Here is a 17,195-nt window from a genome sequence, read left to right on the forward strand (position 1 = left end):
AAATGCTGCCTGCTTTTAGCAACATGACATCATCAGATGCCTTCTCCGCTTGCCTGAAAATACACCTGCTAACATTTAACTAATGGGCTGAAATAGTAGCCAGCTTCACTGGCATTTTCCCCAAAGTCTCCATCAGGCGCCAGTTCTGTCATTTTTCTGAAGTGAGACTATTAGATAACCAGCTATTATATAAATAGCTCATATAAATAGCCGGCTCTTCTCGGAAAAGAGGAATGTGAGAAGAGTTCTCTCTCCGGAGAGGAGCCTGGAGTCTGGGCTTCCTCTGACCACACTCCTCGTCCCCGAGCCACGGGCTTGAGACCAGCCTCAGGGGAGCCTAAGGGGACGCCGATGGACAGCGCCACAGACGGGCAGGCAGAGGGCTCGGGAGACATCACACCGCCACTCAGGCCTTGCTTCCACAGCCCCCCGTGACCCCCAGTGTAGCCACAACCATAAATCGAAAGGGCATGGACCATGGCGTCAGACTCAGGTCAGGTCCTGCTCTCTGGGGCTGGGGGACAATCCTGCGCATCTCCGAGCCTCAGTTTCCCCACCTGTAGGATGGTCGTGACCAGCCCTACTCTGAACGACTCTCCCAGGAGGGCGTAATGCATCAGCTGCGATCAAAGAGCGTTAGCGACTCTCAGCACCCCGGCTGAGCCCGCAGACGCGCCGTCTCTCCCGCACCTTGAGGGCGGCTGTTTTCCGCTGCTCGGCCAGGAGCATGTTGACCTCCTCCCTGGCCAGGGCCACCTCGTGCGGCTCTGCGGGCTGGCCCTCGTCCCCTTCTGGGCCGGCCTCCAGCACCTCCTCGTCCTTCTCGGGCGTCCCGGCCCTGCGCGTCACATGGTGGGTCTTCTCCCGCTCCCAGCTGCAGCCACACAGAGGGGTCAGGGGTCAGAGTGCAGGCCACGCCCGAGCTGGGAGCCCTGGCATCTGGCCCTGGAGTCCCTGTGAGTCCCAGCTGGCAGGCGTGGGAGTGAAAATGGGGCAGAATTGGGTCTGCTATCTGATGCCTTCTACACATATGGAAAACAAGAAGTCTTAAGAAACGTTGGAAGGAAGGAAAGAAGCAGTCAACATTCGTGGCAGGACCGCCAAGTGCAGAACTCAGCAGCCAGCCCAGCGTGCCTCCAACCCCAGGGCCATCAGGGTGACCGTGGGCCCCCTGCCACAGCTCCTCAGCTGTAAACCTTGGAGACTACAGCACCCCCAGGGCTCCGTGAGGACAGACTGGGATGACCCGGCTCAGGCGACACCTGCAAAGGTGCACACAGGGCGCCAGAAACGGAACCTAAACTACAAGGAGGATCGAGTGGAAACTGCGAGGAAGGAGGACGCGGAGGGGGCGAGGGCAGAGACAGAGGAATCCGTCCAGGGCAGGTGCCCTGCTGTTTGCCTAATTAAGAAACTGCACAGAAAGGGAGGACGAGGAGGAGAAATGGGGAGGACTGGAGAAGAAGCGGACTCAGGGCACGGCGCTGGGCCCGTCAGCGGGTGGACACGTGTCCAGGTTGTCCAGGGCAGTCCCGCTGACACCATCGCCCCGGCGGGATGGCTAATACAGCACCTCCTCACCCTCCAGTGACCCTGGTCTGGATGAAAACCTGCACGGCCAGTCCCTTTCCACACAGCCAGTCACTCACAGTAGGTGTGAACCACGAGTGAGACTGGAACGGTAGAAAGACCCCAGCAAGGGGACACAGCCTCCACATTCCGTCTGACCTCAGCATCCTCTCTGTAAAATGGGGTTGACCCTAACCTGTTGGGACGGGGCCTGCAGCAGGAAGCCAAAGCGGCCTGGGAGGCTCTCCCACTGGCCCAGCTTAGCCACAGGGAGGGAGATGAAGGAAGGGAGGATGCCCGTGGCGGAAGTCCCCCTGGGGCTGGCTCACTCGGCGATGGTCAGCAGGTGGCGGGACGTGTCCACGTGCAGCTCAATGTTGGTGTTCTCCAGCTCCACCAGGCTGCGCCGCATCTCCAGCTGCTCCTTGAAGGCCCCGATGAGCTGCGCCCGGATCCTGTTCATCTGCAGGCGGTTGTCCTCCTCTGCGTCGGGGGCAGGGATGGTGGCTGGGGCAGGAAGAGAGCCAGCTGCACCTGGCCATCCAGGCCAGGGTCAAATCCATGCTTGCCCAGCAGCGTAGGATCTGCCCCAAAGAGGGACTTTAAACACAGTGCGTATGGAGGGTAGACAAAGCAGGGAGGCTGGATGGGTGGATGGGCTGGTGAATGGATGGCTGAATGCTTGGACAGATGGATGGAAGCATGGATGGATGGATTAATGGATGGGTGAATGGGTAGACGATGGGTGGATGGGTGGATGATGGATGGATGGGTGGATGATGGATGGATGACAGATGGATGGATAGATGGATGGATGGATGATGAGTGGATGGATGGGTGGATGGATAAATGGGTGGATGACGGATGAATGGATGGATAGATGGGTGATGAATGGATGGATGGATGGATGGATGGATGGATGGATACTTGGATGGATAACTTAGAGTGATTTAGACTCCATTTGCCTGTTTTGGGCTTGGGTTGCATGGATTTGAGTCTCAGGAATCCCAGGAGTGGGGCTAGGTTATCCATCTCAGCTTTGACCTCTCTTTCTCTGGGAAATGCTCCCAGACTCTCAATCTGGGTCCGTCTGCCACTTGCTCTGATAACATCCTGCCTTCTCCTTGGCAGTCTCCTGTGTATCCATAATTTGGTGGTATGTTCAACACCTGCCTTTCCTGCTAGAATGTGAGTTCCACAGAACAAAACTATTTCTGCTTCCCGTGGTCAGTTCCTACTGAGCAGTTGTGCAGTGGTTAATCCATGGTTCTCTCTGCCTGTTCCAGCAGTTAGCTCTACCCTGGTCATATGTGGTCGGTTCCCCTGACCTTGAGGGCAGTGGTTAGGGGGTAGCTTTTCCCTGAACATCAAGCAATCTGGAATTGGTGAAATAAATTGTGATGCACTCAGATGACCAAATCATTGCAGTCATTAAAACAAAGCACACAGAATCTTAGGAGACTCTCGTAAAGGAAGGATCCTGGGAGAGCGTGGACACCAGTATCCCACTGCTGCCCTAGGCTCGCCAGAGCAGGACCCAAGGGAAGCCCCTCATATCCTCACCGTGAGACCGCCCACCCTCTCCGTGACGCTGCCCACCTCCTCAGACCACCAAGCTGAGTCCCAGTAACTAACAGACCCGCAGGATGAGAACTATTTTCCAGCATGTCTCCCTGTTGGCCCCTGACTCCAGACAAGCCCAAGTTTCCCAGTCATCACCTGGTTTTATAGATTCTCTACAACAACCCATTGACCACCGCCATCAGTCCCTGAAGCCCTCAGCTGGCCCCATGGGACTCTGTCTCGTCAACAACAGCCCCTCTTCTTTGAAATCTTCCTTCACTGTCTTGCTCCAACAGAAACTCAAAGCCCCAAATCTACCAAAGAGAAAAAGGCACCCATGTGGGCAAGGGGGTTATGTGACTAGAGAGCCCAAAGTGCCCATCAGAGGGGGCAGGACAAGCAGACTCTAGTATGGACATCCCTGCCCTTTATCATCCATTTAATACTACTTGACATTTTAATGTTAGACAGTCCGATAAGTGAAAACCGTTCCAATCTGCGTCTGTTTCCTAATGCAATTGAGAACTTTTTCCTATGTTTACAGCCACTAGAGACTCTCTCCAGTGCCTGTTCATTTCCTCACCTGTGTTTATAAACTGGGCTGTTTGTTCTTTCTTGTGTGTGTGCGTGCTCAGTTATGCCCAGCTCTTTACGACTCAGGGACTGTAGCCTGCCAAGCTCCTCCACCCAATGGAATTTTCCAGGCAAGACACTGGAGTGGGTTGCCCTTTCCTACTCCAGATCTTCCCGACCCAGGGATCAAACCTGAGTCTCTTGCATCTCCTGCATGGGCAGGCAGATTCTTTACCACTCCACCACCTGGGAAGCCCTTCGTTATTGTTCTTATTGATTTTCAAAAGTCCTCTATTTACTATGGCAAAACTTATCTTAATAAGCGAAAAGAAGTGTGTGTGTACACACCCGTCTACTTAACTTCATCACAAGTATTTTTTTAAGGGCATCTTTTAAACTTACTGACGAATCTTAGAGTAAAACGATGGTATGCTCTCCTCCAAAAGGAGGCCTCCAAGATCAAACCGGTTTGGGGAGAAGGAAGGAGAAGGACAGCAGCTGCCTGGTGCGTGTGGGTTCCACTTTGGGGCAGAAACGATCCAGAGTAAGACAAGAGGGGGAGGCTGCCCCACACAGTGGGCGTGCCGAATGCCAGTGGATGAAGCATTTGATTTAAGGGGTGGGACGCTCAGCAAGGACCTCGCGCCAGGCAGGAGGAGGCCGTGGGCCCGGGGCAGCCCCACGCAGGGGGCGCAGGCGTGCTGGCCCTACCTTGAGCATCCCGGCCGCTAGGCTCGCCCCTCCGCTCCCTCTCCTGTCTCTCCACCTTGGCCTTGAGGTGCTGGATCTGCCCGCGCAGGTCAGAGATGACATCCGTGTACTGCGCGATGTGGTAGGACACGCTCAGCAGGTTACGCTTGACCTGGTGGCCAGACGTGACCAAGGTCAGGGCCCGCAGCTGCCCTGGGAGAGACTCCTTTCACGCGATGGGAACACGCAAGCACGTTTCGCAAGGAAAACTCAAATCAGCACCCTTCAGCCTTAAAAGGGAAGGCTCTGACACCTGCTACCACATGGGTGGACCCTGAGGACATGATGAAAAATGAAATAAGCCAGACCCAGAAGGGAGACACTGCAGGACCCACGTGTGAGGTCCTCGGAGGAGTCGGGTTCACAGGAAGGGGGAGGGTGGGGGTCACGGGTTGGGGGAGGGGAGAGGGGGTTACTATTTAATGGGAACAAAGCCTCAGTTTGGGGAGATGAAATGAGTTCTGGAGATGACGGTGGTGATGGGTGTACAACAAACTGATGTACCTAATGCCACCAAACTGTGCTGTTTAAAATGGTTAAAGTGGTGGATTTTATGTTACGTACATTTTGCCATAACTTAAAAAACATCCAGTCCAAGAAGAGGTTTTTGAAAGCCCTCTCCGTGGGTAGCCCCTGCTACCATTTTGGCGTGCCCCTTCTAGATCCTTTTCTGTGTGGTGTTCTATGAATATGTGTACACATACCTAGAGAGACGCACATGGGGAATGTGCGGGTGTACATTCTGCTTTGGGGCGTTTATGTGAGTTACATCAGACTGTAGCTGCTATTCTTTAACTTGCTTTTCTGGTCCAACGATGTGTCTTAGAGGCTGTCTGTCCGCATGGGCTCCACCCCATGCTCTGTAGCAGCTGCAGAATGGGCTGGAGCCGGGGGACACAGGTAGCTGTCCCGACCTCTTCCCGGGCACACGGGGCACACGCACGTGCACTTTAACCAGACGTGCTCAATGGCCCCCACTCTGCACAGACACACTCTATCACCCGTAGCTCAGCTCCCCTGCCTGACCCAGTCCTCTTTGGTGAAGACCCCTCTGAATCCCGCCTTCTCTGTTATTCTTCCTTGCAGCGCCCTGAGGCTCTCTTATAGAGCGCCCGCCACAACTGGAAATGGTACATTTGTCTGTACGGGTTCATGTTTCGTAGCTGCCTCCCCTCTGCTGGGCTCAGGGTTTGTGTGGGAGCAGAAGCTCCGGTGGTGATGATGATGGTTTTATCAGGGCGCCTCCCCCAGAGCCTCAGAGGGAGAGCTGTAGAGTCAGTGAGCAGGTGGGAGAGTGAAAGAGAGGGATGGGGCAGGGAGGGGGCGAGGGGAGTGGGGGCGAGCGGCTCACCCTCGTCTTGATGTTCTTGGCCCGGTAGGCATACAGCAGGGTGGTCCGCGACTCCTCGAAGTGTGTGCTGGCCGGGCTGATGTGGGCGATCATCACGGTCCGGCTGTTCCCTCCCAGGGCATCCTGCTCGGGGCAAGGTGCCAGCTGGGGGTGACGGGACGGGGGCCCCCACCTGCCTGGTGATGCCACCCCTCCCCGACCTGTACCAAGCTCTGCCGGACCATCTGGGCTTCCCGCTCCAAAGCCCAAGAAGGGCAGCTGAGCTGGACCAGGAGTCAGTGCTCAGGGAGGTGACACTCAGGATGAGACAGGACCTGGGGCAGGCCTCCCCATCTGCCTTTCACTCAGATGTGAGCACATTAGACCAAGGGCCACTCTTACAGGGCCACTTATGTATTGCTTTGCCTATCTGCCTATCTCCGCCCTGCCTTCCGTAGAATGGAGGTGACAGCATTCAGCTTGGTATGAGTGGTATGAAGTTTTTCATGGTCAGACTGTCTGCCATTGGACAGGCAGCCTCAGTGAGGTAGTGAGCTCCATGTCCCCGGGAGTATGCAAGCATGGGCTAGACTACACTCACAGAGATGGAGGGGAGTCGAGCAGAGAGCAGAGGTGGTTTCTACAGTGTTTTCCTGCCCTCATGGGCTCCTTCCTGCCCTCAGGGATTCCTGGAAGGGCCCTTTGGCCCAGGTAAATCCTGAAAGATGCAGTCAGATGCTGCAGCCATGCCTTCGTACCTTCAGCAGACGTGTCAGTTTGCTGTCCCGGAAGTTCACATACTGCGCCCGGCTACCACCCTTTTCGCTGAGTGCGTTGATGCAGTTGCCCAGTGCCAGCAGGGAGCGGTTGATGTGGGCGCCCTCCTTCATCCTCTTGCCTTGGTTCTGGGTCTGCATGAAGAGAGGCCGCTGGTGGGGAGGTGGTGCTCACCCTCATCACCCAGGGCAGGTACCAGTCAGCCAGGGGCATCCTGTGCTCCAGAGCCCACTCCTTGCCCATGCTCAGCCTGTCTCCATGGAAACCACAAGAAAGATCTGGTCCACGTTTTCCCCTTGTTCTCTCTGCCTCCTGGCCTACCCTCGTGCCTCCCTGTGGGGCACTCATGTCTTCTCATGCCCTCTCCTCTTGGGAACTGTGAGTAACAGACTATTTTCTCAGTGGTAGCTTTCTTCTGACTGTTTGGCCTTACTGGATCTCGAATTCCATTCTGTATTAACACAATACACTGACTCCGTTGGCTTCTGGGCCAGCTGGCCAGGCTCTGCTCCTTTCAGCAACCCAGGCACCAGGGCCGGGCCAGGTGACGAGCAGATGAATGAATGAATGAGTGAAGCAATGTAACGGTCAATAAGCCCTGAAGACTCAGAGCACAGACTGCAAAGTGAAGTGAAGTAAAGTTGCTCAGTCGTGCACGACTCTTTGCAACCCCATGGACTGTAACCCACCAGGCTCCTCCATCCATGGGATTTTCCAGGCAAGAATACTGGAGTGGGTTGCCATTCCCTTCTCCAGGGGATCTTCCCGACCCAGAGATCGAACTTACCCAGGTGACCCGCAAACTGGACTACAAATATCAGTAGTGAAAGGCAAGGATTGGGGCCAGACCCCTCCAAGCCCAAAGCCCAGATCCACCTAGTACCTTTGTGTAGGTGAAGTCACACCACCTCAGGTCTCAGCCTTGCATTTGTAAACCGGGCATGAGGCTTTCTGCCCTCTAGGCGTTGGAGGATTATGTGGGTGATGAGTGCTAAGTGCGTTGGTGTATAGTTGCTGAGTTGTGTCTGTTTTGCGACCCCATGTACTGTAGCCCGCCAGGTTTCTCCGTCCATGGGATTCCCCAGGCAAGCATACTGGAGTGGGCTGCCATTTCCTTCTCCAGTGGATCTTCCCGACCCAGGGATCGAACCCGCGTCTCCTGCACTGGTAGGCGGATTCTTTTACCACTGAGCCACCATGAAAGACTGGTGCGTTAGAAGGACATAAAATGCCCTTTGTTGGTAACATTACTGTTGCTCTGACTTGGCCGCCGTCAAGCGTCGTCTCTGTTCCTGGCGCTGGGCTAGGATCTGCCTTCAAAGAACGCTCCGCCCTGGGGCAGCGGCTGACTTCCCACCACAGGTACCGCGGTTAGTGGGGCGCGGGTGCTGGGCGTGACCGCAGCGGGTGGGCGGGGCTCGGGGCGGGGCGGGCGGGGCCTCTGTGGTGGGCGGGTTGCGAGTGGGCGGGGCCCCGGCGGACATCCCGACAGCCCCCGCGCAGGCACCGCTCTCTCCGCCTGAGGGGCTTCCTCTCACCCACCGAACTCCTGGTGACCTTTCGGACTCGGCCCTGAGGACCCCCTTCCTCTGGGCTCCACAGCCTCCGTTTAACCCCGAATCTCAAAGCTCGGGCCTCCCGGTGCTTCATTATCAGCTCACACGTCTGTCTCCCGGCCGCCCCCAGGGGCCGTGAGCTCCCCGAGGGCGGGCCGGGGTGTCGCCCATCTTTGTCTCTGGTGCCCTCAGGCCCTGCCGCGCGGGAACCCTCCGAGACGGCCTGGCCCCCTGCGCCTGCCGAGGACGCATTCGCTCGGCACACGCTCGGCGGGCGCCTCCCCTGGGCCGGGCGCTGTTCTAGGTGCTGGAGACGCCGCGGCCTGAGGGGCTGCCTGACGGGGACGGAGAGGACGCGAACCTGGGACGCCCGCTCTGAGCCCGCCAGGTCCACCATGAAGAGCCTGCCGACGCGCACTTCCTCCGCCAGGTGTGCGCCGCGACCGCGCCGGCGCACGGTGACCTGAAGCACCGCGTGCGAGCGGGATGACGTCTTGTTGGTGGCCGTGGGCTCCTGCGTGCGCTGCCGGTTGCCTTTGGTGAGGAGCTGCATGATCTGAGGACAGTCAGGAGAGGGCAGACGGTCAGGGGACCCTGGGCGGCCACAGGCTCCCTCCAGAGCAAGAGAAGCGGGGGTGCGTGCACCCCTCGAGCTCCTTCGGGAGGCTTTTCCCCAGCTGGTTTGCTGATGGTGGCAGAACCGCGTCCAGCAGAGGCCATTTCTGGCTTGCGGCATGAAGTGATTAATTAACCGAGTCAGCAAGTCCAGCATAAAGGGCACGTGTCAGATCGCTCACACGTTTATCACCCCGTCCACAGCCTCTGCCCATGGCAGACATCACTAGTGGATCACCCAACTCTTCCCCACTGAGCCCTCTTCCATACTGAGCTCTGGGCAGTTGTAGGATTTGCTGGAGCTGGCAGATGGACTGAAGCACAAGTAGCTGTGGAAATTAAGCTAGTGAGCCTCTGCTGTGTACCTACTGTGTGCCAGGCATGCTAGGACCACAGAGCATTGTAGAGAGAGGCTGACATGGACACTGTGCTTAACAAATAGGTGAGCAGGCTCCTCTCCTGTTCCTGGAGCCCATGCGGGACTGTGCTAAAGGTGGGTGGCCTCAGACCTAAGCCAGCACGTCTGAAGACTGGGGGACGAGGAGTCTGTGCTGTTTGCAGGCAATAGGGAGCCACTGAAGGGTCTGAATGGGTGGCAGACCCACCTCAAAGACTGCACAGAGACACTGGAGGAGAGAGAAAGACAGAGGGCTGGAGAAGTCTTTCCAGCTCACCCTCCTTATGGGAGCAACCCTTGATATCAGGGTGGCAAATGGATTTCAGACTTGATTGGCTGTGACTGCCTGCAGTGGTGTAGAAAAGGGGTCCCCCACCTCCATCTGAAGGCAGAGGGAAGAGTGCGAGATCCATTGGTGAAGTCTGCCCTGAGCACAGATTAGCAGAGCGGGGATATGGCACGAAGTTTGCTGCGCCCTTAGCTCAGAAGCTGCCTTGGAGCTGTGTGTCTGGCTTTGCTCTGCGAGGCCTGGTGAGCGTGGCTGCCATGGAGGAGCCACATGTCCCTCTGTGGGCCCCGTGACCCTCACCTCCTGGGCGTTGGAGGTGGAGACCTCTGTGATGCCTGCAATCTGGATACTGCCCCTAGAATCTTCCCGCAGGTCCAGAAACCCCGAGGACGGGCTCAGGAGGTCCCGGATCACTTCGTTATAAATCTGGGATGAGACAGAAGCGCTGGCAGCAGTAGGTTTGGTGCAAAGGAGGCGCCGGGGCTTTCACCTATCCCTGGGACTTTGCATCTCCAGAGAAGTCTCAGATGCCCTGAAGTTTCCCACAGGCCAGGGGGATTTTGGGGTGACACACGGGGGTTTGCAATCACAATCAATCAGGTCTGTTTCGCAGACAGGGCAGTCGAGGGGGTAGGCAGCTCACCTCGAGATAAGACATGGACACGCTGCAGTCTGTGTTGTCCCGGGTCTCCTCGATGGCCTGGAAGAGGTCACTGAGCATCTGCAGATAGATCCCGGGCTCCGTGTCCATGCCTAGCATCGTGTGGGTCTTGCCAGCACCTTCAAGAGGAGGGGAATGCCCACCTAGGCAGGGGTCCTGAGCTGGACTCAGCCCCTCCCAGAGCCTGGTCACACCTTTATCTTGCAAACCGCCTCGGCCACTCTGACATGCTTGGTTTCCATTTTGGAAACAAGAACAAAATTAATGGCTGCTCTGGGGAAGAAGACCTGGGTGGGGAAAGCGGAGGACATGAAGCAAAAATGCAGACAGTGTCAGAGGAGAAGGCCTGAGAGATGGCTGTCCTTCTCTCCAAATGCACTTGAAGATGTTTGTGTTGTTCTCATGACGGGAGCATTAAAGTGTGTGTTAAACTCTAAGCAGTTACCTTCAGGGGATATGTCACCTCCCCTTACCTGTTGGCTCTATGGGAGAGGGCCAGTTGGCACTTTCCCTTCCCTGGAGCCCAGCAAATAGCAGGCGCCCCCTAATGTTTGTTGAATGAATGAATGAAATAAACAAGCTGTGATTTCAGACCAAGGCTTCTCAGTGCCTCAGTTTCCCCACCTGCACAGGGAGGGGGTTAAAGGCCTGTCCAACTCTGACCCTCCATGAACCTAGTTTCCAGGAGGAGAGGCAGCTTAGCTCTATGAGCATTTGCCAACCCCAACTGGTAACTGCAGAGAAGGAACCTATGGTTCTCACAGGCAGCAAAGTGTCGTCTTGGGCTGAATTTCAGATTCAGTCCTACCTGCTGTGTGACCGCAGGCAAATCCCTACCTGTCTGAGGCTCAGTTTTCTCATCAGGGACAGGGGGCTCATTCTACCTGCCTTTCGGGGCTGCTGCAAGGACCAAAGAGCCAGGTGCAGAGGGGCCAACATGCGGCCAGCCCTCAAGAAGGAGGCACTCTGTGACACTGTGAGGAGTCCCACCGCCACTGACCTGCCTCCCTCCCAGGACACTGCCCTACCTGAGGGGCCGTAGGCGAACACCGTTGCATTGTATCCAGAAACCACGCCTTCCACTAGTTGCTGGGTGGTGGCCAGGTACACGTCCTCCTGCAGACAGACAGACAGAAGACAGTCAACACACAGTCAGGCACCTGGCTGTTTGGAGAGGGTGGGGTGTGTGGTGCCTCAAAGGCCCTGCTCCCCCTGGACACGGACAGGCACCCCATGGAGAAGGAGGCCAGTTCAGACGGGGCCTGAGCCCCACCCCAGTCCTGCAGCTGCATGACCACAGACACACTGCCTGGCCACACCGAGCCCCCGGGAGGAGACCACGGTCAGGGAGCAGAGCATGAGAACGTGAGTGATAGTGTGCGCCACGAGGCCTGCTGGGTTTGGTTCCAAACAGGTGTAAGTCCTTCCCAGGGTTTCTGTATGAACTGAGAGAAATCAGAGAGTGCCAAGGACTGGGAAGCACTGATGGGGCTGGAAATCTGGGAAGAGAATTATGGTTCCTCTTGTGGGACAGAACCAGGACCAAGCAGTGTTTCAGGCTGGTGGAATTTAATTCAGGGCAGCAGTGCATAGATATAGGAGTGTGTGGGTAGTAAGCACCCTGTCCACAGAGGTATTCAAGGAAGGACACCTTTGGGGCTGGTGTTTGGGGGTGTGGGGGTTGGGCTGGACTGGATAAAAAGGACAGTCCCCCTTCTGTCTTCCCTGAGTGCTGCCCCCGCCCAGACTCCACTCTGCATCTCTGTCCCAACATCCTTGGCCAATGACCCGGCTCAGAGCATCTGAGCCCTGGTAGGACAGAGGCCAAAACAAAAGGTGCCTCTTCCCTCCATCCTTGGACTTACACGGTCCAGGACTTTGTCCCGGCTTTACGGGTCTCTAGCCATGTGACCTCAGGCCAGTTGCTGACCTCCTTAAGCTTTACCTTCCTTCCCTGAAAAATGGGGATACTTTCACCATGTACTTTATAGGGTTGCCCTGACGCTTGTAAGACAATGCATGTCAAGCACTTAAGCACAACAGTTGACATGAAACAGCTGCTCAATAAATGACAACCACCAGGTCACTTCTACTTTCGATGCTGTGACGATCTCGGGAGCAGAAGAAGCCTGTCTGCTCAGAGCTGGGCCTGCCTCGCTGGCTGGGGTGTGAGCCACTGTGGGCAGGGCATGTGTTCTAGCCTGGTGTCGACCGGACACGGCTTTGTTGGATGGTTGCACGGGTGGAGAGATGGGCACGTGGACATGGAGGGGTGAGTGAGAACGCGGTAGAGCTGGGGCACCTGGTGGCCCCGCGTCTGTGGGAGGGGCCTCCTGCCCCCTGCCCCTGGGGTGACCCAGGAACCAACCTCTCTGTCCATCAGGGAGGCCCTCTGAGACGTCACAGGTGAGGCCACCTGGCCAAGTCCTCCCGCGTGAGGACATCTCGGCGGGCCTGGGCCAGCAGGGGGTGGGGGTGGGGGGCGGGCACCTGGGACGCGTGCTGGTCGAACACAACGTCGAAGATGAAGGTCTTCTCCCGGGACCGGTGTGTGCGCAGCGGGTCCTCAGGGTCCTCACTGGGGTCCATGAGCACCACCATCTAGGAACCGTGAGGGGCGGGGGTTGGCTCCCGGATCAGGGCAGAGGAGCCCAGGCCTGGCTGTCTCCCTTGACGGCATCCAGGGCTCGGCCCGTGGCTGGGACGGGCTGCAGGTGCCTGTGCTCACCCATAGGCAGTCTCCCCGCTTCCATCCACCGGTGAGGGTGCAGCGACCCCAAGGCCATGGCCGTGAGCCCCCCAGGCCTCCCAGGCTCTGCCTCCAGTCCTCACACACCAGCGCCCCCCCAGTGCCTGTCTGCCAGGCCCTGCCCGGATGGCACCCGGACACCAGCGATCAGCCAGACTGGGTGCTGAGGGTTAGGGAAGAGTCCCGCCAGCCCCAGCGCCCCCAGTCGCACCCTGCAGGTGGGGGACCGGCTTTATGGACGGTGGAGCTCAGAGCCGGTGGCGTTGCGCACAACCCTGGGGATGTTTACCTGCCCATTTACCTCTTGCTCAGGGGGCTGCGCCCCCCAGAGGAGAGGGGAGACAGAGGAGTGTGCCACAGAGGAGGAGGACGGGGCCCACCAAGCTCTGGAGCCCGCCTGTCCCTCTGAGCTCCTCGGTGCCCCCTCCCCAGGGCCCCTCCTTTCTCACATAAATACGTAATTATAAAGCAAGGTGTACGAGGCCCCTGGGGACAGGGAGGTTCAAAAGAGCCCTTCCCTGGGCACTGGGGGCAGGGCATCTAGAGACCCATGAGCTGTTTACTCTGGCGCGGGGCCTGGGGTACCCAGAGAGTCTTAGGGGCATGACCATGGGGACCGAGAGCCCCGCCCCCTGGCCACCTGCCCATCTCACCCAGAGACGGCCAGAGCCCTCTGGGAGGAGATCAGTCTGTCCCCATGATGGGCGACGTGCCAAGATCTGGGGACTGGGGAGACCATGTCGACAGCTACTATGGGTTCTGCCAATTGTTTGCTTTCCAATTATTCCGAGGGCCGCACCTGCCTCCTCACTCGCGTTGGTTTAATCAGTGAGGTGCGCACAGTTTAAGCGTAAGGACTTGTCAGCCTGTGGACCAGCAGCCCCGCTGCCCCGGCTCTCGGCTGACTTTGGGGCCACAATAGCCCTGTCTCTGCAGAGCGGGGGCCCTGGGAATCTGTCCATCTCTGCCACATCCTGGGGAGTGGGCCGCCACATCCTGCCTCCCAGGGTGGTCCCGTCGTAAGCTTAGTTACATTTGCACTGTCTCCTTGTTAAGACTGTGTACATGCTCTTCACGGCTCAGCCGAAACCTTTCCTACAAGACTGTGTACCCCTCAATCTAACATCGGTCTCGTCAGGTCTCCGTGAACTCAGCACTAGCCACCCCAGCCTCTCTGCGAACCGCCCCAGCACCTTTACACACCCAGACGTCCGTCCCGGCCTCCTCCCCATGGTGTCACCCCAGTGTCTCCCTGCTGCCGGGACTGGGCGCCCCAACCTGGGGGGCAGCCTCAGCCGGGTGCTGCGCCCCGCCCCCAGGCTCCTTTGCAAACTCATCCTGGGAACGTCCTGGAACAGCTGCCCGCTGAAGGCAGACGGGGGAATGCAGTTTAGGCACCAAGTCTGCTCTTCCCCTGGATTTGGCATTTATTCCGGCTAGTGGCGACCATGGGCCCCGCACCTCGAAACTGCGCTGAGAGCTTGGCTTCTGAGCCGGTCTCCAAGGAGCGGGAATCCTTGATGACGTGGCAGCCAGTGAGCCACCCGTCCTACAGTGCGGGGGTCAGTCACCCGGCCCCTTCACAGCTGCAAGGGCAGCCCCTCTGCTAAACCGCAGGCCCTGCTGCCCTGTCCTGGCGCCGCCCGCCTGTCTCTGCATGCTCCCGTGTTTGGGCCTGGAGCGGCCTCTGGACCGCCCCTCCCTGGACCACCGGCCTCTCCCACCTCCATGCCACTCAGAGAGGCTGCTCGCGGCCACCTCTGGCTGCTTTGTTCTCTGTGCACTCAGCTCCCTGACCTTGGATTTTTTTCTCTTGCTTGACGCCCTGCTCTATTCCCCCCTCCCAGGTAGGAAGGGAGTTGAGTTGGTGGGGTCAGCGGGGCGGAGGGTGGGGGAAACAGGCCCTCGAGTCCCCCTTGGCTCCACCCATGTGTGGAGCACTCGGGGCCACTGTGAGCTCTGATGTGAACTTTTCTGGGAGGGAGGGTGGAAGGAGTGAGTGAGTGGATGGGAGAGGGGGCCCGAGGTGGGCGACCACGTGCCGGGGTGGGGGTCCTGCTCTGAAGCCCTGCAACAGCCTCACCTGGTCCCCCACCTTGTGGGCGATGACGGCAGCCCCTTCCTCCAGTTCTGTGTCGTTGAGCGGGCGGATCCGAAGAGCCACCTGTGGGCAGGACGCCGCTTCAGCTGCCTTCCAGGGACCCAGGGAGGGAGCGCCCCGTCCTTCCAGGCCACAGAGGCCCCGGCCCAGCGCCCACCGCCACCTCGGGTGAGCCTCCCACTCCCGGTGAAGCAGTTAAGGCTGCGGAACCCCACCAGGCGCTGACTTCCTCGTCCACGGCTCACGATGGTGCCCAGAGGAGCACTGTGGTCAGGTGACCCTCCTTAGTCTGAACTGGGGAGACTGAGGCACAGACAGTCTCACACCTCACCCTGGCTTCTTCACCCACTACCCAAGGGACCCGAACCTTCTTGCAGGCTGTGAGCACTTTCAGAGCAAGAATTGGTTTTCTAAGTAGAAAAGCCCTGGGCTCTGCCTTCCACCTTTCTCTGCCCCCCACCCCCCTCCAGCTGGGCTGTGACGGGGTCCTACAGGAGACCCCCTGGGATCTTGCTGACCCAGGCCCCAGATCTTCCTTGGTCATATGAGCAGTGGGCCCTGGGCCCCCAGCAAGCCAGCACCTTTCTCCTGGGCCTCTGCTTTTTCGTCTGTGAGATGGGAAAGTCCTTCCTGGTAGAAATGGGAGCTGTGGACCGGGACATGACAGGGTTCCTCTGCACTGAGCCTGCAGGTCAGGGCGCATCCCTGGCCTCCACTCACCCCACTGTCTAATGGACTGAGCCTGCACGTCACCTAGGGGACGGGCCTGGTCAGGCCTCTGGGGCCCTGATGGGACCAGGTGTAGGGGGTATCCACCCCACTCCATCTGGGGGTCATGGTCCAGGCCCTGAGCTCCCTGGGGAGTGAGGTTCAGAGGGCAAGGGTGAAGGGATGCTGGAGACTCGGGCTGAGGAGCAGGGGGGTCACCAGGTCCTCATGAGGGACGGCTAAGCAGAGCAGGGACAGAGCAGGGCTGAGCAGATGGGGGCCCGGGCTGATGACAGCAGGTCACCGGGGCAGCGGGTCAGGAGGAGGCAGCCCGAGGGCTGTCCCGGCACGCGGGGAATGCTCACCGTGAGCTGCTGGTCCTTCGGCTCCATCTCCCTCATGGCTGGGCTGCCCCGGGCCGGGGAGGGGCCGGCAGCAGGGCGGGAGGGCATGGCTGGCTGCGGACAGGAGCTGCCTGCTCCCTGCTATCCTGGCGGGAGACCTGTTAGCCCCGCCCCACACGTGACGTCACCAGGGTCCCTGGGGCCCAGCTCGTCCCTGAGTGTCTCAGCAGCTTGGGGGACCGCCTACGTGGTTCTTCGGGGGGCGCCCCTGTGTCGGACACCATGGGCTTCCTGTGGTGTGCCTGCCTGAGAGCCGCACCAGGCTTAGCACCGGAGCTGTTCCACCAAAGGGGCACACGTTCGATGAAATAGTCCCCTAGGAATACTTCCTGCCAAAGGCATGTCCACGGCAACCTTGAAACGTACCTGCAGCTTTTATTAGGATGTGGTTTTTAAGCCCCTTTCCCACACTGCTTGTCTGCACACACCCAGGGCCCCCGCTCCCCTTAACCCTCAGGCGTATTTACTCCTTAAATGCCGCGCCCAACTTTTCCACTGCAGTCTCCAGGGAAGTCACTGCGCCGTGAACCGTGCCTGCCAGGTGGCGCTGCTCGGCAGCGTGCCAGGCGATGGCAGCAGTGGAGAGCCACGCTGGTGCAACAACTGCTGCGTTTCCATACAGACCGCGGGGGCCAGATCCGCGAAGCCGTCTGAGAACTCTGACTTCAGGCTGGGAAGGGCCCAGGGCCCCTCCAGGTGCGGGGCTGGGCCTGGGGTTGGATGACCGCGGGGTTGCCTGGCTCGCTTTGGCTGGCCCAGCAGCATGGACCATCTGCTGTCTACGGGCAGGGCTGTGCTGGTCGCATCCAGGTCAACGCTGGGCTCCAGGACTTCTTGGCCATGTGAACGAGCCCCCCTAACATCCATGCTCCCCTGCCCCCTCCCCACCTCCACCCCCCACGAAGGTCCAGCCTCTGACCCCCTGGGAACTTGCTGGAGTCCACGTCACTGGGTTCCCCCATGAAGGCAAATCCCTCACACGCCGACTGCCCCGCAGCACGACGGAGACAAGGCCTGCGCAGGTGGCCAAGAGCCCAGAGCCTACCTGGGGCCCGAGCCACACGCTGGGGACCCTGCCTTCCCCACCGACCCCACCGGGTGGGTCAGGAAATTGCTCCATGAAGGGCCAGCCCCGGGACACCCAGTTAGTTCT

General features: G+C 58.8%; 1 protein-coding gene across 1 annotated transcript in view; it reads right to left on the reverse strand.

Moving 5' to 3' along the window:
• Positions 1-16,039, reverse strand: part of LOC122702046 (kinesin-like protein KIF19) — a 35,227-nt gene extending 19,188 nt beyond the window's left edge. The window contains 13 exon segments of the mRNA XM_043915557.1: positions 691-874; positions 1,899-2,050; positions 3,844-3,875; positions 4,417-4,567; positions 5,807-5,929; positions 6,544-6,696; positions 8,480-8,674; positions 9,720-9,845; positions 10,063-10,199; positions 11,109-11,196; positions 12,571-12,681; positions 14,913-14,993; positions 16,004-16,039. Of these exon segments, the coding sequence (XP_043771492.1) occupies positions 691-874; positions 1,899-2,050; positions 3,844-3,875; positions 4,417-4,567; positions 5,807-5,929; positions 6,544-6,696; positions 8,480-8,674; positions 9,720-9,845; positions 10,063-10,199; positions 11,109-11,196; positions 12,571-12,681; positions 14,913-14,993; positions 16,004-16,039 (1,569 nt within the window).
• Positions 16,040-17,195: the final 1,156 nt, after the last annotated feature.

This window comes from Cervus elaphus, chromosome 10 (assembly GCF_910594005.1).
Source record: "Cervus elaphus chromosome 10, mCerEla1.1, whole genome shotgun sequence".
NCBI classification, from domain to species: domain Eukaryota; kingdom Metazoa; phylum Chordata; class Mammalia; order Artiodactyla; family Cervidae; genus Cervus; species Cervus elaphus.